The sequence below is a fragment of the Eublepharis macularius genome, chromosome 13, assembly GCF_028583425.1.
Source record: "Eublepharis macularius isolate TG4126 chromosome 13, MPM_Emac_v1.0, whole genome shotgun sequence".
Classification (NCBI taxonomy): Eukaryota; Metazoa; Chordata; class Lepidosauria; order Squamata; family Eublepharidae; genus Eublepharis; species Eublepharis macularius.
This window is the reverse complement of record NC_072802.1, coordinates 69,796,982-69,824,451: the sequence shown is the minus strand read 5'-3', so window position 1 is coordinate 69,824,451 and position 27,470 is coordinate 69,796,982. Positions and strand designations below refer to the sequence as shown.

At 42.4% G+C, this 27,470-nt stretch overlaps 1 protein-coding gene across 1 annotated transcript in view; it reads right to left on the bottom strand.

Annotated features, from left to right (window-relative positions):
• SETD1B (SET domain containing 1B, histone lysine methyltransferase) overlaps positions 1-27,181 on the bottom strand; it is a 47,087-nt gene extending 19,906 nt beyond the window's left edge. The window contains exons 1-7 of the mRNA XM_054996453.1: positions 26,961-27,181; positions 26,587-26,741; positions 26,104-26,202; positions 25,434-25,704; positions 21,958-22,070; positions 15,082-16,254; positions 35-805 (exon numbers count right to left, since the gene is read on the bottom strand). Of these exons, the coding sequence (XP_054852428.1) occupies positions 35-805; positions 15,082-16,254; positions 21,958-22,070; positions 25,434-25,704; positions 26,104-26,202; positions 26,587-26,741; positions 26,961-27,033 (2,655 nt within the window). The 5' untranslated portion in view covers positions 27,034-27,181. The remainder of the gene's footprint in view (positions 1-34; positions 806-15,081; positions 16,255-21,957; positions 22,071-25,433; positions 25,705-26,103; positions 26,203-26,586; positions 26,742-26,960) is intronic.
• Between the last annotated feature and the right edge of the window lie 289 nt (positions 27,182-27,470).

The window sequence follows — 27,470 nt, the reverse complement described above, 5'->3', positions numbered from 1 at the left end:
AAGCCATTCTTCTTTAAAAACCATTGACTCTTACCTTTGCTAGACGTTCCTTCTTATCCCACCAATCATCGAATGCCCTGAAGGCCACCACCTCCACCATCTTCCGGTTCAAATCCCTTTTCATTATTGCTTTTAGTTCCTTCACAATCACTAAGAGGACACCATCCACAGTGGCCTTGTGCGGATCTTCCTTCTTGGGTTCATAACCCGGAGGGGGAACAGAAGGGTCAAACTTGGGCAAAGGTGGCCAGGGCTGCCCACGGCCAATAGCTGCTCCCATGGAGAAGTGTCGGTAGGGAGGAAGGTTCACAAACTGCATCCGGTTTCCCATGAAAGGGTGGTACTGATATGTGTTATGCCCTTGCATCATGCGGCTCAACATCTGGGTTTGCATTTGAAAAGACATCGACATGCCGCCCCATTGGTTGCTCAAGACGCTGATCATATCCATTTGCATGACGGGGAACATTGCAGGATGGAACGGAGGGAGTGGAGGCAAGATATGAGGTGGTGGGACCCCAGGAGGGGCAGGAAGGGGTGGAGGCGGGACAGTGACTGTTGTGTGAGTTGGTGGAGGTGGCGGAGGGGGGAGAGGAGGGGGCATCGGAAAGCCTGGCTGGTGTGGAGGTGGTGGAGGCAGGGGAGGATACCCAGGTGGAGGCATGGGGATAGAAGGAGCCATCACAGCAGAGTTGCTGACTGAGGTATTCACCACAATGTTTTTGGCACATTCTGTGCTTGTGATGGGAGATGGGGTCATTTCATCATCCGAGATTTCCATGTCTTCCCCTGAAGACTGATGACACTGCGAGAAAAACGTGTTCTGTTTAGACAAGGTCATATCTCTACTAGTAAAAAAAAAAACCCAACACCTTAGTTCAAGAACAAACAATATCCTAAACCTTGTAGACTCAGTCTTTGAGACACTGAGTTCAATAGGAGACTTTTATAACATCATCTCCATTCAGTGCCCAGTGCCCAGCTATTGAACTACAAAATTTTCCAGGCCAGCACCCTGATGCTGGATGCTTGTGAACTTTTTTAATATAGAGCATCCTGTTCTAAATGTAAAGTAACAGTTTAGAAATCTCAGCACAGATGCAGCTTTATCCTGATTTCAACCGAGCCCTATCAACATGCTACCACCAGGGGGCAGCTACTTCAAAGGAGAGGATTTTCTGCAGGCTACAGTGCAGGGTTGACAACAAACTTGCGTCTAAAAGAATGGTTTACAGATCGGCAGAAAATTAACATACGCAACCACGGTAACCTCTTCCAATGAAAATATTTTACATTTTAACTTATAAAGCCCTAAACGGACTGGGACCGGCATATCTGAGGGACCGCCTCTCCCCATATGTACCCCGGAGAGGGCTTAGATCAGCAGGAAAACATCTACTGGTGGTCCCTGGCCCTAGGGAGGCTCGACTGGCCTCGACCGGGGCCAGAGCGTTTTCAGTCCTGGCCCCAACCTGGTGGAATTCTCTGTCGGAGGATACTCGGGCCCACCAAGACCGTGTGTCCTTCCAGTGGGCCTGTAAGACAGAGATGTTCCGCCAGGCGTTTGGTAGAGGCCAGTACTCAGATCCACCGATTGGCCTCCCTGCCTGTCTCCTATTAGTGGGGGGGCTATATTGAGTCATCTGCCCCATGTAGGAACGGTGGCTAATCTCGCACCAACTCGCGTCCCCACCCCACTCTTCCTTTGTGGTTGGCAGGGAAGGGTGAAGTCAACCTGGGACATAGTGCAGAGTCAGAACATAGTGCAGAATTTGTTTTTGTGCTGTTAAATCTGGCTTTAATCATTATAATGTACCATTATCAATGTGTTTTTATCTGTATGTTGAAATCTGCCCTGAGCCCGTCCATGGGGAAGGTGGACTATAAATTTAATAATAATAATAATAATAATAATAATAATAATAATAATAATATCCATGAGAATGTGGCTTCTTTTTCCACTGCTTTTTCCATTTCACAGGAGAAGAACTGGAGGTGGAGGCACTGCATCGAGGATTGAATCTCCAGACTTCCACAGCCAAGACCAGTTCCTTGTTACTCGCTCTGCTTGGCCGATTTCCACACTAAATTTTATGTTAATCTGATTTCCCCTACAACTGCTGGGTTATTGATATATTTAGAGTAAGTGTTATGATGAGTGGTCTAGCACCCACTCATAACTCTCACAGTAAATTAAAAATAACCCAGCAGTTATAGGGAATCATCAAATAACACAACATTTAGTGTGGACATCAGCCAAACAGAATCAGTGACAGAGAACTGGTCTTGGCTATAGAAATCCTGAGATTAAATCCTAGATGCAGCCTCTCCCACCCTTAGTTCTCCCCCTGTGAAACGGGAAAAGCAGTAGAAAGAGAAGCTCATTTCTCATGGATGCCCTAATATAACTCCACTGGAGCACCTCCAGCACCTTCTTGAACATCCTATTTCATTTTGGACTTCAGTCTTCTCTCAAACCCAGGACCACCGTTCACACCAACCTGCCATAAGGAATCTACTTTTAATTTGATTTTTTGTTTTATTTTCTCCCCCCCCCGCCCAGATTATTATGGAACTTTCGCCTTTGCAATGCAACCACTCCTATTAGCAAGATCACGAAGCAGCAGTTGGTAGACCAATACTCTATGGGAGCACCTAACATAGTTTGCCTTGGTTCATGTGAATGCAACCCCGCACCATTCTACCCAACACAACCCAAGCCCACCCCAGCTCATGGCCAGCTCCTGCCATCCTGGTCTTCCACTGGTTGCCTTTGTTTCTCCTATTAAGGTGACACTGAATATTTTGAGCAAGATTCGACTCCAACAGCACTTTAAAGACCAACAGGATTTCTCAAGGGATAAGCTTTCCAGAGTCAAAGCCTGCTTTGTACTGAATATTTTGGTAAGTATTTAAACGTATGGACTTAATATTGGCTGAATTAGAAGTCCCAGGCAGACCAAGAGCTGGAAGATTTGGAAACCCTACAACTGAACTCTTTTGAAGTTTATGTTGAGGAACATTCACAAAAGATTCCTGGGGCCTCCAACAGCTTCACAGTTGGTGACTGACCCGCATTCATAGAATGAACAAGTTTTGTGACCCAGGTTTTATCGTAAGCGATAGACTAGAAATATAATGGTGGGGACATAGAGAGGAAATGGGAATGAGGAAATATACTAAAAATCAAACGAAAGCCAGCTGGAAGAAGGAGGCTTTCAATTAAGCATTGTTCAATTAAAATAATTTCAAAAGGATGAATAGGTTATTCAAGATATAAGAGAAATCATGAATGGTGGCAAAGAACAAAAGCAGATAGCAAGATATAGCCATGGCGGAAAATGTGGACTAGACTATAGGGAAAAGTGGAAAATGAAGTACGTGGTCATAGGAAATTTAAAGGAATTTACTTGATTCTTCAAAGGCCCAATATCATGGCATTTTTAAATACTTTGTTTAAAATGTCCAAGATGATTCCAGCAACATACAAATTTGAGATGAAAAGGCAGAAACCCAATAGGCTGGGGGGGGGGGGTGCGCACACACACACACACACACACACAAAATATAAGGAAATGGGGGAAAGAAAAGACTGGAGAAGAAGGACCTTTGCACTTGATAAATCTCACACGAATGTATAAAGTCTATCGTGCTTGAGCAAACATTGAGCAATATTTAAGTTTGATCCGTGACAATCAACTGTGATGGCAGTTTCACACTAGGTATCCCAGGTCCCTTGGTGGGGGTGGGGGGAAACCCTGCTCCTACCTGCAGCCCCCTGCCACTACTCATATGGCTGGTGGGGAGAAAGGTGGGGGAATAGGCCTCCTGGATGTGCTCCCAGGGCGGCGCAACAGTGTCACTCCCAGGAGTGGTGTCGTTACACCACCCTGGGAGCACTCCCACACTTTGCAGCGGGCTAATTTTGTCCCCAAACGGACCAAATCAGGCCCATTTGGGGCTCAAAGCAGCCCACTGAGAAGCACATGCGCAAGGACCATGCAAGGAGTGCACAACAAGCACATAGAAGGAAAGCACCAGGTTCCCTCCCCCTTTCTGCTGGGAGGGTAAGGGGACCCTATTTCTGTTGGCAACCCTGTTTCACACATACAGGCAACCATTTCACACACCTCATCCTACAGTCAATGAATACGCACATGTGAATCAGACTTCCCTCGCTGACTGTTCCAACTCTTTTTCTAATGATAGGGATTTAGCTTCCATAGTCAAAAAACCAAACAGGTCAACTGCTTAGAATCTGTACAATAAAAACTTCTTGCCTATCATTGTTACTTTTAGGCCCAGATACGTGGCCATTGTTAGTCTGTAGCACAAAAAACAAAACAGGAATTGCCGCTGGTCACCACACGTGTTTTCGCCCCAGGAGCTTTCCTGGTACAGTCTGAACTAGGTTATCTACCAAATGGACAATTCATCAATGTAAAGAATAATAATCTCAGGACAGCTAAACATGCAAACAAGACCCCAGATTGTTATGAGTATTATCCATAATTTGCCTGACAGACGCCACATGAGGTAGAGTAGCATGAAACAGTATTACTGGGCCAGGTCATCTAACAGGTTTCATGGCTGAGCCATCTCAATGCAGGTCTCTCTAGTTCTAGTCTAAAGTACTCTACATTACATAACTGGCATATATGACACCTGGAAAATATGTAAACGTAGGAAGCAATAACTACTGACACCTAGTTTTCCCCACCTGTGGGAGAAATGCAACGGAGCTATGACAATCTTGAAAATTTTAACAAATACACTGAGTAAGATCTTCCAGTAACAGTTAATAGCAGATACCTGAACATGTCTTCTTAATTTTCTTAAAAATATCTGAACTGCATCAGTATGAGAGATGCTACTCTCTTTATTTTCGTAAGGGACCAATAAGACCAAATAAAACAGAAAATTCATGGAGACCATTAATGGAACATATCATGGCCAAATTTGGAGTCTGATTTTGTGTATTTTCATTACTTTTTTTTTATCCTGCCCTTCCTGGAGGGAGCTCAGAGCAACTGTCATTGTGCTCCTTCCACAACATCCCCCTGCGAGGTAGGTTACACTGAGAGAGAGCGACTGGGAGGAAGCTCCATTTAATAACAGAGATTTACTTTCCAAGATTGCTGCTTGGGATTGCTCCCTTAATGAGCTTCATGGCAGAGCGGGGATCAGTCCAACGCTCTAACCAATACATCATATCTAATCTCTAAAATGGTTACAAATATATGTTCATTTGTTTTATACTGTATATGACTTGACACCAATATAATGCATATATGTGATTTAATTTTTAAAAACCTTGCCAATATTTTTAGCACCACACTGATTACAAAGAAAACATAGTAATAGCCAATAATACAGGGACACATAACAGTTTGTCTGCAGTCGATATAGTATATCTCAGCTGTTTATTCTCCAAAAAAGCAACCACCATACTGTGTTTCTTTGCCTATGTTGACTTTCGCGTGTGCTCTGAAGCCTACTGGCCCTCTGGAGCAAAAGGCCATTGTTTGACACCTGTCACCTGCCCTGTCACTTACAGCACAGTGCAGATGGCAAGGCAACAGCTGTGATCCTATCCAGATATTTATTAAAATACAAACAGGCACCGTACTGGAAGGAAAGAAACCTGAACAATATCAGGTCTAATTTATGTTGCGTTATTAAATTCCCAGGATAGGAAATTTAAGATGATCCTTCAAGACACACAGGGGTGGAGGAAACTATTCCCCTGAAAACAGCAGCTCACTCCCAGAACTACTTGGTTGGGAGAGAAATGCCACCATGGTGTGTATTTGTGCCACACAATGTGAAAGGCTCAGGTGCTGGTTCCTAATTAGCTACTGCCTCACACTGAGAGAAAACTGGTTAAAAAAGGCAAGGAAGAAAGTGGGGTGGGGGTGGAATCAGTTGATCATGATGGGGCATTATTTTGAAAGAGTGAAGTTGCTTTCCTTTCTTATAAGACGGAGTTTCCAGGGGATACAAGATGTCGCTCTTCATAAACAACCACTGTGTTTTGCATCTGAAACATCAGCAAGAGACAGGCTTTAATGCTATAGCTTGTGGTCCAGCCTCTATCTACACCTGTTATGCTCAAGATAAGATGTCAGTACTCCTGGGGCTATTCAAGTTCTTGTCAAAGGGCACTTGAGAAAAATCTTATAATTTGGGCTAAAGACTGTGCTACTTCTCCTGCTATAATGTAACCAAATTTTCCAATTCCCTGTATTACTGATACCATGGGACTGTGTATAAAAACAAAGAGCATGAAATAGATAAAAGAGTTCTACAATTACGGAGTTCTATAAGTCACAATTGTGAGGGGTTTTTTTATATTGAAGTAACATCTATGCAGACACGTTCTCTGTCAAATCAAATGGAATAATATGTTCCAAGTTGAAAGTTGCCATTTAAAATTTAGCTCCTTTGTTTCTAGTTCCTGTGTTTAATTCAGTTCTGAAAAATTGTAGCGAGCAGATCCAGCCAAGGACTTTCATGTTTGGAAGATGCTTTGCAAATTGGATTGCTAAGGCAGTATTGCAATGGTAACAAGATTCTTATTATTAGCCCCTTCAGCCAGGGCCTCTCTTTTATCTGCAGTAAGAATTCTCAAACACAACCACCACACGTAGCTGCTTCTACGGCACTTGCAGCCACAGGAGTTGGGCAGGAACCACTCTGACCTGCAAGCTGTTACTGAAGCGTTACTTAGGATGGGATCATGCTGCATTTACTGCTTGTAAATCTCCTGGTATTTCCCCAAATTGGAATTTTATGACTTGAACAGAGACAACCTGCATCCCCTACCACCACATATCCCACCTCCTGACACCATATCAGGAGTCAGACTGAGGCCTCAAAGCCTCAATCTGACTCCTGAGAGTTTGGTGTAGTGGTTAAGAGCGCGGGACTCTAATCTGGAGAGCTGGTTTGATTCCCCACTCCTCCACCTGAAGCCAGCTGGGTGACCTTGGGCCAGTCACGGCTCTCTGGAGCTCTCTCAGCCCCACCCACCTCACAGGGTATTTTGTTGTGGGGATAATAATAGCATACTTTGTAAACCGCTCTGAGTGGGCTTTAAGTTGTCCTGAAGGGCGGTATATAAATCGAATGTCATTCTTAAATTGAATGTTATTGACTTGTAGGGAAGAGGAGCTAGGAGCAATGATTATGATGGTTCTTCCAGAAACAAGTCTGTCTGCTACAAGAAAAACATTTTCTTTATTGGTGCATTTTAATTGTGTGCGCTCAGGTGTAAAGAACACTCTGCTTGAACATATAAAGCAGTTTCCTGTTACTAGAATGTCAGAACCTACAGGCAGAGATCAGCCTTGGAACCTGTTCTGAATGACTTGTTCTTGGCTCCAAAAGACATGATGCTACTCAAAGGCAGCACATTTCAGAGCATGTATGAAGAGTACTTCTCTCACTACTGAGAAACCATCAGCTGTGATTAGAGGGCAGGGTCTCCAGATCAAAGGATGTGGCTTTCATGGAAGAATTAACACTGTAATTTTTTTCTACTTAGAAATTGTGCACCCACAGCAAAAGAAGAACACACTGGTTCCTAAATACATTTACTTAGAAGTAGAGATGGGCACAATCCGCATTACGATAGGAAAAAACCCACGATAATGGCGATCGGGGCAATCGGGCTCGGATCGGGGATCCAGACACTCAGGCGCCAGCAATCTATTCCCCTGGCAATGGAGCCAGGGGAATGCCTGAGCTCTGTTTGCCCTCCTTCTGTCACCCTGGAAACCCGAATGGAAGCCCAGCTTTCCTTGATCAGCAGGGTTTCCTTCCAACCACGGAGCAGCAAAGCAGTCACCAGTTGGGAGAAGACACCCAGGGGAGGGAGGGGGAAGGGGGTGTTCTGTAGCCATGGGCACTCCAATCTCATCCCTGCAAACCCTGATAGGCAGCTCTGACGGCCAAACACAAACACAGATGCCGCCGGCATCATCCACCGTTCCTGTATCGCTGGGAACAGCAGGGCGCCCCTCCACTTTTGCTCCACTATCCACAGATCGGGAACGGGAGATGCTTAGTGCAGGTCATTAAATCGGGATCGTTGCTGGTGCCGATCCACGATCAGCTTGATCATTAATTTTTTTTTGGATCGTGCCCATCTCTACTTAGAAGCAAGATCTACTGAATTAATTCAGACATCACAAACAAAACCTGAATTTCTTCTCAAGCTCATGCACTGCCTTTGCCTCTCATATGCAAAGCCAAAACTGAAGACTTCCTGGTTTGAAAGAAACCAGTCTATTGTGACATCCAAATTGAGGTGTTTTAACTAATTGCAGTTTTTCTTGTTTACAAACCAGGATTAAACTGCGGACACAATAAACTGGGGTCTCTTTCAAAGCAAAAGGTCTTCAGTCTTGGCTCTGTACTGGAGGGGTGATGGCAAGGGAGAAGAACACTCAACCCCAAGAATAAACCAGAGCTGTTTCATCACAGACAAGCCAGAGTTGCTTTGTGACATCAGCTAATTTCAGTGCAACTTACATTCAAACTGTGATCTTAGGAGCTGTTATCTAGAGATATGATTTCATAACAGCTGAGACAGAAAATGGATGAACTGATCAGTCAAAATGTTAACGGCAAATTGCACATCTTATAACTGCTTAACATTCTGTTAAGCATTCTGTTAAAAATAAACATTCTGTTAAAAATAAATACATCTTGAACAACTCATTAAGAGCACTTTCCATATATATACATATATAGCAAATGCAACTCTTGTAGCTAGCCAGAGGTCAAGCCTCAGTATTCCAAAACAAATTGCTTAAGCCAAGCCCAGAGATATACGCATCACCTGCTATATCATTTGGCATAAATATGCAAAAATTCAAAAGCCTCAAAGCCTCAATCTGACTCCTGAGAGTGAAAGAAGTACTCTAGCCTACAACCACAACTGGCTTTCAATCACTTCACTTGAACATTCCATTGCTCCTCAATGGTTAAGCATCAGAAGAGACCCCTTCTTCCTATCAGCTTCATTGAGGAGAGCAGGCACAACTCCTTTCAATACTACACATTCATCTTTTTATGAGGTATAAACTATACAACTAAGCCAATGGCCCCTAAGTAGTTTAATTACAACTGTCTAGCAACTCTCATCTTGCAGAGATTCAACACATCACCAGGCCACAAGTAAATTGTCCCCTTACTGAAGGAGTTATGCCAAACCAGAAATGAATCAAGCTGAGATTCATCCTTAAGGAACAAACCTTCCAACCAACAGGCCAATGCTGCATAATGTCTTCCATGAAGTTTTACTGATGGCAGCAAGTAACTTGTAGAATACAGAGCAATGTTAAAGAACTGTTGAAGGCTCTTGGTTGTATAAATCCCATGTACAGATGGCCACCTCTAATCTATCCTGTGATAGATCCATTGAAGTCAAGCATGAAGGGACAAAAAAAAAAAAGGAAAATGCTCCAAATGACAAGGGTATTTATTTTATTAAAATATTTCTATCCTGCTTTCTGATACTGATCTCCAAGGTAGATAAGTTTAGGCTGAAGCGTTGCAAATATTAGAATAATAGACTTCGTCCTCGAATGACTGGATTCAAATCCCTCGTCACACTTGGATTCACTGGTTGGCCTTGGGCAAAACAATAAAACACAAAAACACGACAGGATTGACTTGTTGTAGGGCTCTAATTGGCCTTAAATGACTATTTGACTGCACTCCATATATACTTCCTCAGTCGGTTCTTGGACAGTCTGGCTATGAGTTGGATTTTGCTCATATTACAGTTATCTTGCCCTGCTTTGTCAGACCCACAGTTCTCTCTTTCTATACTTGTTCTTGGGTAGCACCCATTAACGCTTGAGAACTGAGGGCTATAGGATAAAGCAAAATGTTTTGCTTCCCTCTTGTTAGAAGGGCTTGCAACACCAGTTGGTAGTTTGTCTGTGTTTTGTGCTTCTTCCGGCTTTAACTGGCTTCTAAAAGAAAGTAATTTCCAAATTATTCCGAAAAACAAAATGAATGTAATAAAAAGTCTCTCTAAGAGGACAGTGTATCAACTCCTTCCCAAATCTATCAGTAAGGTTGAGAAAAGCAGAAAAACAAAACAAGCATTATAATCTCAAAACTGGAAAGTTGTTTTAGATGGAGCATGAGCAAGTCAAAAGGAGTCAGACTGAGTGGCATTTCCTAGGGAGCAAGTTAGGGTTAGTTTTTAAGGCTGTGATCCTATTCACACTTAGATCCAGAGGAGTTAGCCATGTTAGTCTGTAGTAGCAAAATTAGGGTGGCCAGCCTCCAGGTAGTGGCTGGAGATCTCCTGGAATTACAACTGGTCTCCAGGCCACAGAGATCAGTTCACCTGGAGAAAATGGCTACTTTTGGGGCTGCATTCTATGGAATTATGCCATGCCAAGGTCCTTTCCCTCCCCAAACCCCACATTCTCCAGGTTTCTCCAGGTTTTACCCCCCAGATCTCCAGGAATTTCCCAAACTGGAGCTGGCAACCCTAAGCAAAATAGTAAAGAGTCCAGTAGCATCTTCAAGACTAACCAACTTTACTGTAGCATAAGCTTTCGAGAACCACAGTTCTCTTTGTCAGATGCATCTGATGAAGAGAACTGTGGTTCTCGAAAGCTTATGCTACAATAAAGTTGGTTAGTCTTAAAGCTGCTATTGGACAATTTACTATTGTATTCACACTTAATTGACTGTAAATTTAATGGAAACACCATGGAAGCCAACAGCAGGTTGTTGTGCACAGAACAGCAGCCCAAATCTCATTTCAGGTGACTATCAGGACTTTCCATTTCTACTATGGCTAGATGCTACATGGGAAGGGAAGGCAGTATGGTATAGTCTGATCTCATCAGAATTTGGACGCTAAGCAGGGTTGGTAATTGGATGAGAGACCAATCAAGGAAATCTCTGCAGAGGAAGGCAATGACAAACCACCTCTGTTGCTGAGGTTGCCATAAACTGGTTGCAATTTCACAATACATACATCTGTAAATGCTACATGCTAAAGGGGTGTGTGCTTTTAGTATTTAACTTTCAATGGTTCCACTCTTGGAAGAAAAACGAATGAGAATCTCCTACATAGGAACTGGTACTTGCAGACTAATTGAACAGAGGCAAAGCCTCAAGTAAAGATGTTTTCTATGATCCTTCCCTTACTGTTTTGTGCTAGTTAAACAGGACCAAATCATTGATAGATAATGCAACAATCAATATCTTTGATTTTCAAAGTTAGCAAACATTATGCAAATTAGATTGCCTTGATTTGTGGAACTAGATCCTATTCAATAGCCCAATGGAAGACAGATCTGAAAACAGGCGACATTTTCCAAGTCAACCACGTTTTTTTTTCTTCAGTCATCAATGAACAAATATATAAGGTTCAGTCAAGTGTTCTTTTGATCTGTTCCTCCTTTGGCTCCCTTTATTAAAAGCAATGGCCACAGAGATTCAAAAGCCCTTTGGCAGTTAGACAACCCAATGCTTGAATTCCTGGCCCATTCAAAAACAGCCTTATTTTAGAATGCTTCTAACCTTCTGATGCCCTGATCTTGATGCAGTTTGCAGAGAGAGTTGGGAAGGGTCCCGTTATTAATGCATACCTCTTAGTGCAACATGGTGATTCTATTGTGTTTCTTGTTGAGAGTGCACAGTCAGGCAGCGTATGTATATTATTCCACATTAATTAACCCAGAACATAATTGCAATGATCTTAATGTGTCTTGTTTTCTTTGCTTTGTTCTCAGTTCACTTTTCTACAGAAATCCTGAGCGCAATATGAAATCTCTCTTTTCAGAGCAAAGATTTTTCCCTCTCTTAACTTCATTTTCCATGTCACAGCTGCATTCATTTGGCCAAGATAAGCCTGCAGCCTGATCTATGCAGAAGCAGATCTCACTGTTAGCAATGTACAGGTCTTCAGCTATAGTGAAGTCTCCTTCAGAATGTATAATTGTAATTCTGAGAGACTGCCCAGGAAAGAATTGTAAACAGAAGACATTACATTAGGGATAGTCCCAAGTCCAAAAATACTTACATCATCTACCTGTGAAGATGTTGGCGTGACAACAAACAAAAGGCAGAGGGGGAGTGACGGCATGGGGAGAAAGAGTCAAGGGCTGAAAGTAGCTAGACCTGCTGTGAGCAAGCTAAGGGACTCACCTTAGTACCTTGGATGGACAATAGGTCCTGTGTAATGGTCTGATGCCTTAATACACATGCTGGCTTGGGGGGGGAGGGGAGCTGATCACACATTTGACCACTAAGTTCATTGGATGGCCTTGAGAACACTACTATCCGTCAGATTAAGCGATTTAAAACCCTAGTTGTAAGGTTAAGGGCAAAGTACTATATAAATTAATAACAAACATAGCCACTAAACAAAGTGATTTTGATATACACCTTGGTGTTTCTTTTAGAAAAATGGCAACATTCCCATTCAATACTGGTGGAAAGAGAACTGAGGCTCTGGAATAGCTAGAGATGGGCCATTTGTATTTAAGACAGCGAAAGTTACCCCATCCTTTTTAATCTGGTTATAAAAAACCTCGAGATTTCATAACCAGTAGAAATATAACTACAGAAACTGCTATCCAAAGACAGATCATGCTTCAATATGTTTGTTTGCATTATATGAATTACAAAGAAAAACAAAGCCTCCCTGGAACTTCCTTTTGGTAGAGAGGTAGAAGCAATTAAAGCGCTTTCTCTTTTCCTGCCCCAAATGCTTTAGAAATCCCAGATGCTAGCTTTCCTGCTCTTGCTGAGGAATTCTTTGAAAGATGGGCCAGGAACAGCAGCCTCACAATAGGCTGAAACATGAGCTTCTCTCTTCCCAACTCCTTCATAGGCTAAAACCTGGCACTCCTTCCTATCTCATTTGCAAGCTGGAAAAGCTACGTCTCATGTTTCAGATGGCTCTGCAGTCATTATTTCAGCTTCAGTCCTTCAGGGGGAAAAAAATCCCTGAAGCTTGAATCAGCTGTCTTTTAAAACAGGTGTATGTGTACTGAGGAATGGTCAGGGAAAAGTCAGAAACCCTTATCACACCAATCTATAAATGCTAGGAAAATTACAAACAGAACAAAAATGTAAGAAATGTGGATTCCACAAGACTCATTCTCTCTCGTGGTTAAGTGCACATGCAACAGGATCCTAGGCAAGCTTACTTGGAAGTAAGTCCCATTGAGTTCAATGGGGCTTAATGTGAACTAATGCAGCATTAAGGATCTTGTATACTTTAAGAACTTCAGAGTAAACCAGCTGCATCAGATCAGAAGTCTACCTAGCTGCGCTTCCTATCTCACAGTGGCCAACCAGTTGCTATGTAGGCCCAACAACAGGGCATAGAAGTTGAAGGGTGCCTGCTGGCCCTGGTATTCAGAGGTTCACTGCCTCTGAATGTGGAGGGTCCCTTTATTCATCACGGCTAGCAGCCCACTGACAGACCCATCCTCCATGATCCTGCCTAACCCCTTTTAAAGCTATCTGTACTTTAGATAATTTGATAAACATTGAATATTTCATGTCCTACTAATCTGGAGCACCTACATAATTTGTCAGAAGGTGCTGTTGGAAGATAAATAGGCAAGGCAATTATCTCCTGCCACAGCAGATAATTTTCCCTTCTACCCTTTGTACATGTAAACACAATGGCTGGCAGCAGTAATGCCGCCCATGTTCCTTCTCTCATCAACATGATTTCCTGAGCCCAAGGAGCTGCAGGAAGAAGCCCCCCACCCTCTCTTTTTCTTCAGGGCATGCCAGAAGTAACATGCTTGGACATGGCCAGTCAGTAGTAAGCTAACCAATTATAAAATAATCTGTGGCAACTTAACTATTAACTGGGGGCGGGAGAAGAAAATATAAGTCCTCAGACAGCGATGCCTCTAAATTTAACTAAAACACTGCATTTCACCTACTCAAGGGCTTTTTCAAGATCAGCTTTTAACAAAATTCAGAGAAAGCCAGGCTGAAGTGGAAGGATGAAAAGCTATGCTTTATAGTTTTGGGGGGTAATCAAAAGACAGCGTTCTCTGCTCATTAATCACACTCCTCTTTTCCATCAGGCCCCTTATACGTATTCCATGCTGCCTGCGAATTCATTCCATATATGCAGTCCTATCTCTGTCAGCTGTGACAGTCAGGTGTGTGGTACAGGCACACACTGACTACAGATAAGGTCACACAGGAGGTATAAAAACAACACAGAAAAGCTAGAGTGCCCTTCTATCCATCCTTCGCCAATGGACTAATTCCAACAAAACCCAGTCAAGCTGGTGGCTGGGTGGGTTTCATTCAACCCCAAAACTGTTTCCTATCATGCATCAGGTGAGGCTTTTTCCTTGCCTATACTTGCAAGCTGCTGCAGATGACTCTCTGCACATGGACAGAACACATGTCATTTGCCACTTAACTCTCACCAACCTCAGTTTTCTAATGTCCATCCCCAGGGCTTTTTTTCTGGGAAAAGAGGTGGTGGAACTCAGTGGGTTGCCCTCGGAGAAAATGGTCACATGGCAATCTAAACTCCCCTCTGTCTGGAGATCAGGGGGCGGGGCCACCAGCCATGTGACCATTTTCAAGTGGTTCCGGAACTCCGTTCCACCGCGTTCCAGCTGAAAAAAAGCCCTGTCCATCCCACAGCTTCCAAGTAAATATGAACTACTCCATTTATAAAATAGTAAAAAGTCCAGTAGCACTTAAGACTAACCAACTTTATTGAGTCATAAGCTTTTGAGAACCACAGCTCTCTTAATCAGATGGAGACGAAGAGAGCTGTGGTTCTTGAAAGCTTATGCCTCAATAAAGTTGGTCAGTCTTAAAGGTGCTACTGGACTTTTTACTATTTTGCAACTACAGACTAACATGGCTAACTCCTCTGGATCCGTTTATAAAAGGAGTGCATGTACATGGGAACCAACAAACACACTCACAAATATATATATATTATTGGGTACAACTCACCAGCTAATTTTAAATTAACAGTGCAATTCCCAGTAGAGAAATTCTCTCCATACCTGTCATTTACACAAGGAGCCGATCTGAATTGCTTACCTCTTCCATTTTTTCTGACACCGGACTCTGGTTACCAGGCAGCATTTCTTTAGTCTCTGCGGACTCGGTTTTAGATGTCCTACACAGCTGGTCAACAGGAGGGGCATCCAATGTTCCTCTTGAATTTGGACAAAGAGAAGCCGTTCCAAGAACTGGTTCATCATCCTCATCAGAATCTGGTAATGGTGTGGGGCTAATATCTTCCAAGCCAATGCTGGAAGGACGTGAGGATGGGGTTTGTGCTCTGTGACTGGGCTGAGAGCTGGAACCAAATGTTGGGATTGGGGAAAGCTGGGAGGAAGAAGAGGAGATTGGGCTTCCTTCCATTCGAATCTCATTGTCCGAGTCATGCTCATTGAGAAAATATAGCTTTGTTCTCTGCTCTTTCAAGAGCATCTCAATCCTTGAGTCTAAACTGTTATGTTGAACTTCAGATTCCATAGTTGGGGTACCTGGGGTCTCACTCCTTTCTGGAGTCTGTGAGAAGGGTACCACAGCCAGTTCATTAAGACTGTTTGATTCTGGGAGGGGTGGCGGCTCCTCAGGTTTTTCCTTCAAAGGAACAAAATCAGCAGTGGTAGCAGTGCTGCTTTCAACAGGCATTTCTGTTGGAGGCAATGGAGGTCGCTGGTACTCGACTTCTCTGGACGTTTGGGGGAGGGGAGGTTCTTCAGGTTGGGGATACGTAGCTGGTGCTTGGTATGGGGAAAAGGCTGATTTGTAAGTTGAAGACCCCGAGTGACTCAGAGGAGGAGTGTGGGAATATTGCACAGTCTCTTGCTGATGGGATTTGAATGCATTAAATTGATGCTCCGACCCTCGGAAAGCACCTGCGGAATTATGGACATAGTGGTGACCTGGACGTCTGTTGTAAGCATCTGTAAATTTTGTCTCGTGTCTCCTGGGCTTATACCCAGAGTCCTGTCTGAAATGGTAAGCTGGTGTTGTCTGGCGACTAGAATATGCCGAGTCTTGGGAAAATGGAGTGCCCATGCGCGGGGTGAGAGGGGTTCCCTGGGACTGTGGGGTAAATTGGCTGTAAGAGTTTGGGGTGTCTTGCCGACAACTGGAAAAAGCTGTATCCTGGGAAAATGGGGTGCTACTGTTTGGGGTAGCCGATGATCCCACAGAAGAAAGGCTACTGTCTTTTAGGCGTTTCAGAGTATCAGCCAACTGCAAAAAAAAAAAAAAAGCGGAGAGGATGACAAAAATATAGATAAATGTCTCTCAAGATATATTAGAATGATGACCAGAATACAAACAATCTGCTATGGATTCTCATTCACAACTTTCTTTTCTAAAAAATAAAAATATAATGGGATTTGAGATTTCTGAGGAGCATAAAATAAGGTAAATGTATAGACTGCTATTAAATCTTTCCCTGAATCTTAGCTGAAAATGGTGCTTAATGGGCTTGTTTTCAATGTCAGGATTAGACTGTACAAGTGGAGACCCGGGGGGCATCTAATTTCCCCCTCCACCATACCTCTTTCCTTCTCCCCACCCCCAATCTCTTCCCCTTTTCCTTCCTTGGTCTACCCCCATCTTCACCTTTCCCCCTTCACCTCGGCAGCTTCGCCCCATGGCCCAGTAGTGTGGTGCTGGCTGAGCCAGGCCGAGTCCCTATGTCCCCTTCCCCACACTACTTCCCTTTTCCTTCCTCCTGGCAGCCCCCATATGCTCACCTTTCCCTATGTCTTTCTTTCAAATCCACAGAACAACTCACCTTTTATCTGCTCCCCATCTTCATCTATATTTAGTAACGTACTCCATTTATGTACTACTTTTCTCCACACTGGGACCCAAAGCAACTTACATCATTAGCCTCACAACCATTCCGAGAGGTAGCTTAGGCCGAGTGTGTGTGACTGGATCAAAATCACCCAGTGAGCTTCTACCAGAGTGGTGATTGGAACCTGGGTCTCCCAGTTCCTACTCTGAAACTCTAACCACTACAGTACACTGGCGTAGAGGGGGGGGGGGGCGCTGTTGTTGAACAGTAGCAAGCAGCCAGGCCTCGGTGAGTCATGCAATTAATGTATCAAATCATCTGGTAGTTGCTTTTGGGCCTGGTCCCAATGAATCCTCCATCAAAGGTCAGAATAGCCCCAGAAAGGGCCCTGCCTTTTTCTGACAGAAACCAAGCCTGGCATACTTGCAAAACTGTTATAGTTGCCTAGCAACAGCCACTGTGGGCATCTGGTTAAATGTACAAGCATTCCTTTTATTATTTTGGGCTTTTTAAAACCTCCCCAATGTTTGGGGTTTTTTTCGATTTCAGCTTTTTCTGCAAACCTGGGGACCCTTCACGTGTGTAGGAAGATCTGTCTTGCCTGTTCATGGCTACAATCTCTGGATTTAACTATCCACAGATCAGGGCTACTTGAGTATTAGTATATAAAATTTGATGGGAAAATGTTTGTTACATAAATAAAATGGCTGTCCAGTAATACTGATTACCAACTTACTATGATCTGGGAGACCCAGGCTCAAACCCTCCATCATTGAAGCTAGCTGGGTGGCTGTGGCACAGAGGCAGCAACAGAGGCTGGAGGATGCCTCACTTACTGGGCCAGAGGAAGCAGCTGCTCCAGACAGGGTTGGGCACTGCTCGGGAAGGCAGTAGCATCATGATGGCTCCAGCAGGAGTGGGGGTGTGCCACCTGCAAGAGAGCACCCCTCTCCCCCACCCCGCTGAGCAGCTGCAAAGTCTAATAGTAGGAACAGATGGTTTGCCAGCCTGGGGCACCAGTTGGGGGCATGGTGGGCAGCAAGGGTCTCTGGCCAGCCCTATGCAAACCCAGCTGGGTTGGGGCAAGGCAAGAAAGGGAGCTGAAGTACTGGGTTTGGCCAGAAGAGATAGAGCCCCAGGGATAGAAAGGGAGATATCCAGAGGAACAGGAGCAGAGAGGAAGGCCAGCAGGCTGGGAAAGGCTAAGAAAGCACAGAGATGGGTGGAAGTGGAACCTGGAGGAGGAGCTGTGGCCTTGAACAAGGTAAGGCAACCAGACCCGGGCAAGCTTGATGCAACTGACCTGTAGGCAAAGGCACCTCTCAACCACCAGAGGTTTTAAAGGGGCAAAGTGGGCAGGTGAAGGGAACTGCGCTCATGTGGATACCTGTGTGGATGCGGCTTTTTGCAATAAAGGGAACTTTAATGTCCATCATTGAGTCCAGGTGAGTTTCTGCTGCCCATGGAAGAAACTTAGGATGTCCTGCTGCCCTCAGCTAGGACCACTAGTTTTGGTCCAATCACATTCTCTCAGTTTAACCAATGTTATATATTTTTGTGAGGATAAAACAGAGGAGAGAATAATGTAAGCCCCTTTTGGGTTCTCATTGGAGAGAAAGGTGGGGTATAAATGAATTAAATAAAATAAAGTAAAATAAAAATGTTTAAGCTCCACCTAGTCCTACTACCAGGGTTTTTTTTCAGCTGGAACATGGAGGAACGGAGTTCCGGAACCTCTTGGAAATGGTCACATGGCTGGTGGCCCCGTCCCCTGATCTCCAGACAGAGGGGAGTTTAGATTGCCCTCTGCACCGCTCAGCAGCACGGAGGGCAATCTAAACTCGAGATCAGGGGGTGGGGCCACCAGCCATGTGACCATTTTCTCCTAGGGCAACCCACTGAGTTCCACCACCTCTTTTCCCAGAAAAAAAGCTCTGCCTACTACCTTGTGTGGGAAGTCACCCTCTCAACATTCCTGTCTATCCTTTGTTTGCCTCATCCTATTAGCACTTACTATGGTAATAAACACACACAGTCCTGAGAGGCTTAAGAGAAAGGCAAACTTATTAATATTTTACATAAATCTAAAAGTGTAAGTTTCTGTTAAAAGGTCTAACTGACATTACTGAAGAAAAACTAATATATCAGTCTCCCAAACTAGTGAGCTAGTGAGTTAACTATCGAGTTAATGAGCTCTCTCTTGAAAATCATAGTACTATTCTCATTATACCAGTTTTTCAGCCCACCTGCCTACATGAGATTTCGGCAGCAGGTTTGGCTAGTAAGTTCCTCAGACCACCCCCAGCCCCCAAAATGGGTAGGTGCAAGGATTCCGTAAGGAAATACAGACTGTGCAGACATACTTCCTAGTTCTGGCAATTAGATTCAAATAGCAGATCTCAACTGCTAAATCTCTTAGGATTCTACACAGGATAGCAGGTGGTTTCTGGAACCACCTACCAATACTATTATTTATAATTCTGATTAAGGTGGAAAAGAGGGAGTTAATTAAACAAACGCCCTTTAGAAGAGGTTGGGTTTGTTTGAATGGTAAAATAAAAACAAGATATTTGAACATGGGCACACAAGGGCAACCTGGACCGTTTCCAGATATGGATTTTTAGGAACCACAAGCACAGCCAACTGGTCTCTTAATTAAAATTTACTTTGAATCCCTCTTCACCCGTCTTTCTAAACAGGCCATTTTTGAGTTTGAAGTCCAGAGAAAGATAAAATAATCTTAAGAGCAATGATGTCAGTGTCCCTCATGTGGATCTGATGAGCAGCACCCATAAAAAACATCCATCCCAAAATGATGAGAATTTATCTTTAAGGCAGATAGCAATAGCAAATCCATGTTCAACAAAACCAAACACTGAAAAGAGGGCCATCAAGTAACTATGGGATTCGAATGAAAACTTGTGACGTAGCCACCTGCCTTATTCTCTGTTGAAGAAATTAATGCCAGGGATTAAACCACTCACTTCAGGTGTTTCCACAAGGGATGGGTGGTTAGAACACTCTATTATGCACTTTCTGCACAAATAAACCCAGCATGAGGTTGTCGATTGAAACAGGGTTAAAATGTAACAAAGAAAATCATGAAATGAACACAATTTAGTGATAAAAATATCCCAGTAGAATTAGATAGTTTAGGTATCAGGTGCCCACACTAAAAACAGACAGAACAGCAAATAATGTCACAAAATAGAAACAGACATGCTACTTGTTATGAGAGCTGTGTAAAAAGCAAATGGTGAAATTCACTGGACTGGGGTCCCAAGAAGATGCTAACCCCTTCATGTAAGGGCCTCAGCCCTGGTAGAATTAGACCCGTGAAATAATTCTAATCACTTTCTTACTTAAGCTACCTACACTTGACAAAAGACATACTGCGGAAACATAAATTACAAAACAGATTTTATTTATTTATTTTACACTACACCAGCTTGATTTTTGTTTTAAAGTGTGGAAATAAGTATACAAAGAAAGCTTGAGCAGACAGAGCAAAAGGTTAGCAAAGAGGCATTTGAAATTCTGGGAGATATCTGCTTTGTTAGACTTCTAAGCATTAGATATTTCAAAGTACTCAATCACTACTTTAAAGAAAACTTTTTTAACCATTTAGAAAGATGGCAATCCTATGCACATTCAGAAGGGACTGACTTCTGAATAAACATGCTTAGAATTGCACAGCACAAAGTTTTCCATCTCCATAGGGGATTCTATGCAAGTAGACTAGACAAATAGCCGTAGTGATTACATTTAACCCAGCCTCTTTCACTCTCAGCACTCATCAAGTTACGAAATCATAAGCTGTTTGTTCTTATATGATATTTATATATGGAATTCTACATACATTACCCAACAACAAATTTTAACATTCTTATCCAGTGACCAAATGCACACACTTTACAAAAACAATTGAATTTTAACACTGCAAATTCAGTTTAACTATTACTAAAATATTGTAGATAAACCTCTCTCTCAGAGATCAGAATGGGACATGGATAGAGAAGGAAGAGGCTGTCTTTTGATTTTGTAGGAAACAGATGCAAAAAAATGTGGGTTTTGTAATGAAAAACAAATTGTCCGAAATGTGGGTTTTGTAATGAAAAACAAATTGTCTGAAAAATGTTTAAGCTCCACCTAGTCCTACTACCAGGGCTTTTTTTCAGCTGGATTGCGGAGGAACGGAGTCTCTCTATACTGGGGTATTACAAGTTTTATAGGCTGTTAGATTTGCCAGCTCCAGGTGGGAAATTCTTGGAGATTTGGGGGTGGAGCCTGAGGAGGGGACCTCAGTGTGGTATTATGCCATATAATTCATCTTCCCAAACCTCCATTTTCCCCAGGGGAACTGATATCTGTAACCTGGAGATCAGTCATAATTCCAGGAGATTTCCAGCCACCACCTGGAGGTTGGTAAATCTAGCTGAGATATTAATGTCACACACTGTGCCCATAAGTCATTCAACACAGATCATGGAGCTCTGGTTATGTGACGTTTCTTGCACAATGATATAAAATTTCACCAAAATATCTCCAGGGGCTGTCAATCAATTAATTTTTTAGTAGATCATCTGCTTTGTAACTAAGCAAACAAAATGAATTTAAGTAAATATGTGCATTTTTCAAAGCCTCAAGGCTATTTTGAATATTTTTATAACTAATTTCCTACTACAACAACACACCTGAACTTAAAATAGCCTAAAAAGCAAACAAACTTGTAGCTCCACCAACTGCTCCACCAACACTTTGCTTGATTAATCTACCTCCTAAATGGATTAAAACTTGGGACCTTAGCTAAGACTGATAAGGATCAATTTGTCCCTGTCAATCTCTATGTGAAGGTTAATAACAAAAAGTATCATGTAATTGCCATAGTCAGAATCTATTTTAACACAGTTCTATAGATCGGATAATAATTCCTCATGCACCTGAAACTTCAACAGGATTCCTTCCATTCAGGAGCCTTACCCCAAAAGGGAGGTTACAGGCGGCAGCTGTCTGGACAAGAATGTAAAGAACAATCCTGTTAAGGAGACAGACAACCCACCATTCATTATAAAATGAAGATAATCTTGGAACCCTCTCTGTCAAACTTGGTTATTTTTAAATAATATGCACTAAATCAAAGATACCTGCAGAGATTCATTCACTGTGGGTGATGCATCCGGCTCATTCTCTACAGGAAGAGTCTGAGGAGTGTAGAGTCCATTTACAAGAAGCTCATAGAAATGCATACGTTTTTCACCTGGACAAACAATAACAAAAACTTTATTTCAACACACACCGTATTGTAACTGTAGATGAAAACTTCCCAGACTTCCATTTAGAATCCTTATTTTATTCATTCTTTTTGCAAACAAAGAGCTGGGCTTCTGGATCTGCTGAAATATTTAATATCGTCCTCTCAGGTCAATTGAGGGGAGAATTCCTCTTCATAGAAAACTAAAGAAACTGTGCTTCTGACAAACATAATGAGGCAGATGTTTTAACACTCTTTGGGATCAGCTGGGCATTGCAACAGAACACTATTTTTTGAGAGGAAGAAGGTTAACTTAGGGCAAAGCTGACACCAGTTTCAGTGTACATTGAGAACATTTTATCAAGGAGGGCTTCTTCAAAACAGAACTGGTTCTCAGCAGGGTTAATCTCTCTACGCTGACGTCTTTTGGAGAAGAGACATTTCTCCAAATAAATAGTAAGTTTAGAGATCAGTCTATTTGTAACAAAAAAGACAATATTTAACTGCATCTGGGCCTCTGCTCAAATACTGGAAATGTCAAATACGTTGTTTTACAAATGCAAATAGCATAGCTTGGAACACTAGAATCTGATATGGACATTTCCCCCATAAAAAGTACATTGTATGCTCTTATAGAGAAACTGACTCAAAACGTTACCCATTTCTTACAGATCAGTAAGACTCCAATCTCATGCACACTTGCTTTGGAATAAGCCCAGTCAATGGAATTTATATGTAGGTAAACATGAATTGGAACAGGGCACACAGCTTATTACAAGGGCAGTTAAATACGCAGTCCTGTGGAGGTCCATAAACTCTTGATAGAATGTTGGGAGCCCAAACACTAACAGCCACACCTACTGGTCTGTTGTGTATGTGGGAGTCTGGTCCCATGTTCAAAGTTATGGTGCTGTACTGATGCAGCAATTCAGATAGCACAACTATGCGAATGCAGTTCTGCCAGCACACTGTGCACAATGGGGTCTGGGGGCACATGACATCACTAATGTGCTCTTCTATTCATATTAACAGGGCATAAGCCTCTACTTACAGGGGCAAATTGTTGCCATCACAAGCACCATCCAATCCACATGGTACTAATTAGCTTACCCCCAGTAATAATAATGCTTAATATTTATAATAATGATTAACATTTATAAAGTGTGTTAGACCACTAAAGCGTTACATTATATTAATTTTCTTAGCCTCATATCAGTCTAGTAAAGTAGGCCAGTATTACTCCCATATTTCATACCAGGGATCGAGGGTGAAAGAGAATGGTTTGTCCAAATTCGCTTACTGAGTTCATAGCAGGGGTGACAATTCCATCTAAAGACTTTCTGGTTCAAGATCAGTCTCTATTAGCTCTAAAACATTTAGCTAAAACCCAGAACATTACAGTCCTACTAATTACAGAGACTACTAAACTCCCTACACCAAGGTCAAGATTTCACCTTAAGTGACCTATTGAAATATACAGAGTTCATTCTAAAACCCAAATCAGAGTTCATGTGCTACAAACCGTGTAGTTTCTGAGCTCATCGGCCAGATACTTGAAATGCCATGCGTTCCCTTTGCTATAATTTGTGTTTGGAATTGTAGAGTTTTATTTTTAAAATAATTTAAAAACATAGATAAGATGGCAAGAGTAGGCAAATGGTTGTTTTTAAAACTGCTCCTCTATAGCTTATTTTAGTATTACATGTAATACCAGAATGCAATATATCTAGTTAGGTCACAAAATATCACAAATGACAGAATCTTTAAAGGAAGTGAGCACAAGTCTTTAAAGGCTAGGATTAGTTGCGTACAAAGGGCTTACTTTAAGTATCAGCAAAAATTTTAAAGAACAGGGTTTAATAAAGTAACAGTCTGAACTACAAAGCTCGGCTACAAGTTAGGGAAATTCAGCCTAATTGACTACAGTTAGACTGCTTAAGCAATCATGTGCATTTACTTGGAAGTAAATCTTATTAATTCAGTGGAATTTTTCCAAATAAACTTATAAAGGCTGCATGTCTAAATATTCCAGTGTTAATGATCCATGGATCAGGCTCCAAGTTTCTCAGTCTGTACTGTTCAATCACATACTGTGGGGGTAGTTCACTGACTATGCCCCTCTCTGGATAGCTTATGTCTTGGCTACTCCAAACAGATACTGATTAAAAAAATTAAATAAATTCATCTATTTAACATCCTTTAACATATCTATCATAATCTCATTCAAGCTCCTTCTATTGCACAAATACATGATTCTTCCTCATATTTTAGTTTTAATCAGAAGACAGGTAGTACTTCAGAATCAAAATAGAACTCTAGCACCAAAGGTAAAAATGTATTTTGGTGTACTCTATACCTATTCATATGAAAATGCAAGTGCTTTTTAACACAGGTAAAAGAAAATAAAAACTATTTCTTTACATATTGCTGACTTTTGGTATATTGTCCAAATACTCTGCTTAACAACGTAATATTTTCAATACTTTTGACAAATAGAAAAGTTGTCCTTCTTAGAAGATGAGAGAGGCAAATTCATTATTATGAATGTTCAGTGCTCCAGGCCAAAAAGAAAAATGGGAGGAGGGGGAGACCACTAAGAGTGTACAGCAAAAAACCAACAATGTGATACATTGAGTGAAAGCCTGAGCTGGTCTACTCAGAATTCAGTACAATTTTATTCAATGGGGCTTACTCCCAGGAAAGTGGTCATAGGATTGCAGCCTAAATAATCGTTGCATTCATAGTCATAATGTTTATCACAATGTTTTCCCCTGACACTGTCACCAATGCAGACCTAAAAAAAAAAAAATCAAGTGTGTTACTGTCTCTTTAAGAGACAAAGAGGAAAAAGACTTAGTGCCTCCTGTACACAGATTCCAACAACCAGATGCCTAAATTAAAAAAAAAAAACCAAGAACACTGCTGTAAACTGACTCTGGAGATAGTGTTTTAAGAAATTTCTTTTCTCCCAGGCTTTTTCTAACATAAATTGCCAACCTCTAACAAAAAACGTTAAAAAAGTTATCAGCTAAGTGCAAACGGTACTTATGGAAAGAAGGTGACAGGACACGGTTTGACAAGCAAAGTGTCAGCATGAATGAGTGAGTGAAATGGAGAGGATGGTAGCATTTTGTAAATTACAGGACTGTCTCCTAGCAACTGACAACACATTCAGCTCCACGTGACTATCAAAGGCCCACAGAAAAGCAGAGAGATAGAGGGGGAAGTTGACTGACAGCTATTTAACGCTATCTTTTGATTAATTACTTGTCCCCCCCCCATCCAATCTGCAAATGCATCTCACCACTGGACAGAAGGGGGGCAGAGGGGGGGGAGTGAGGACAGCATGCTCAGAGATGGCTTCCCCACCTTTCGTATCCAGCTCCACGTGGATGATGTTGCCCATGACAGAGGTGTTGTGCAGGTGCTGTACTGCTTCTCGGGCTCCTTTGACTGTGGCAAAGATCACTTTGGCAATTCCAAGGTGCTTCTTGTTCTTAGGGTTGTAGAGGATCTCCACTTCTTCCACTTCACCGTATTTTTTGCACATGTCCATTAGGAAGTTTTCACGGATATTGTCATTCAACTTGGCAAATGTAACTTGCTTGGGAGGCACTGGCCCCACATAAAATTCATCAATCTGAAGATTTGTTTTTACACAAAACGTAGGAGGAAGTTAAAAGAAAAAAAAACTTTTAAGAACAGACAAGGAGCAAGCAGTTGATAATGACATCGCTTGGAACACGAAGAGTTAAAAAAAACAGCTACACAAGTTTAGAGACATTCTCCTTCCTCAATACCACAGCAGATCACTGGGAAATATCTAGTTACTACATCACTAATGGCTTATTTGCAAATAGTTGATTTAAAAACAAAAGACTCAAGGAGGTCCTTGAGCTATTTGTCAAACATACTTTGACATTAGAAAGGTACATTTTGTTACTTTTATAAGCTTGCTAAACTACACTTTCCAAATAAGTGTACCCATAAAGCAGCAACTGAGACTTAGGCCTCCCTTCAATTATCAAAATGAGCATACCTTAAATTTAGGGACAGAAAGCTCCAGCTCTTTGGTTTTGGTCCATATTCGTCCTATCCTGGGATCTCTGACACAATCCACTGGGGCAAGACCAGGGTTCTGAGAAGAATAAGTAACTTAAGTATGAGGTGTACAGACAACATTTCAAACACCTATTGACACCTTTAAAATCATTAAAACCGAAAGGGAATGGTTGGTGTGGAAGAGTCATTCACATGTCAAACTGCAACTCTGCTGGGAATCATAGCAAAATAAAGCAGCAGGTTTTACATGTGGATTCTGACAGACTACATTATATCAGGGGGCGTAACTTTAAAAGCTTTCCTGAACACTTTGTAATAACCCTTTAAAAAATTCTTCTCTACCCCTCCCTCTCAACCCTAAAAGGATGGATGGGTGGGAAAATAAAATGAAGTGGGGAGTGGGGGGGGGGGGAAGTGATAAGGAAAAAGATAACATGTCCTTTAAAAAATGAATACTTACAGGAATGCTAAAATGTTGCCCATCGTAACGATAGAGTTTGTGCTGTCCTTTTTTCAAAGCTGGGTCAATAATCAACTTGTAACTTTTGCAATGGTGATTTTTTCTCTCGGCAGAGGTGCTAGCTTGGGAGCTGCTTTCCATTCCGTTGATCCAACCTAGAAGAGAAGAGAGAGAGAAAAGCCAACAAAGTTAAAAAAAAAAATTCCCGAGATATTAGAATTTCAGAGCCACCCCTCACTCCATGTAGCCAAGCTGGAAAATAGTATAGCTACCGGCAAATGCTAAAAACGGGTGTCCCCAACTGTAAACCCCCCTCCCGTCCACAGTGAGACAAGAGACAGAAAGAAGAGGGAGGAAAAAAAAGACAATCTCACTTGAACTCTGTTTTTTGCCATGGTCTTCTGTGTGCTTCGCTTTTTCTCCTGCCTTGATCTCTTTGAAAGACATTGTTATTCGGTGGCCGATCGTCTCCTTGCCGCGAATGGCGAGCGCCTTTTCACATTTGGCTGGTTACATTACATTGGTTTTGAAAGCCTCCTGCCTCCCTTTTTTTTTTTGCGAGCCAACACATATTGTGTGTGTGCTTTCTGCTTGCTTCTCGGGCATCCCACAATTCACCGCTATGGAGCTCGGCTAATGGCTAACCGCCCTCAACCGAATGCACATTCACAGCAGCTGCAACGCGCTGCAAAGCCCCCAGACCCGAAGCCCTGTAGCGCCTCCCCACCCCAAATAAAGGACCATGCATTTTCCCCAGCCGACTGGCGCCCCAGAGCGGCTCTTCCTCCGGTTTAATTGCACGTCCAAATTCCCTTGGAATCTGCCGGCTACATTTACCTAAGCGCCAAACTGTTCCTAAACAAGATGGACATAGGTGGGACAAG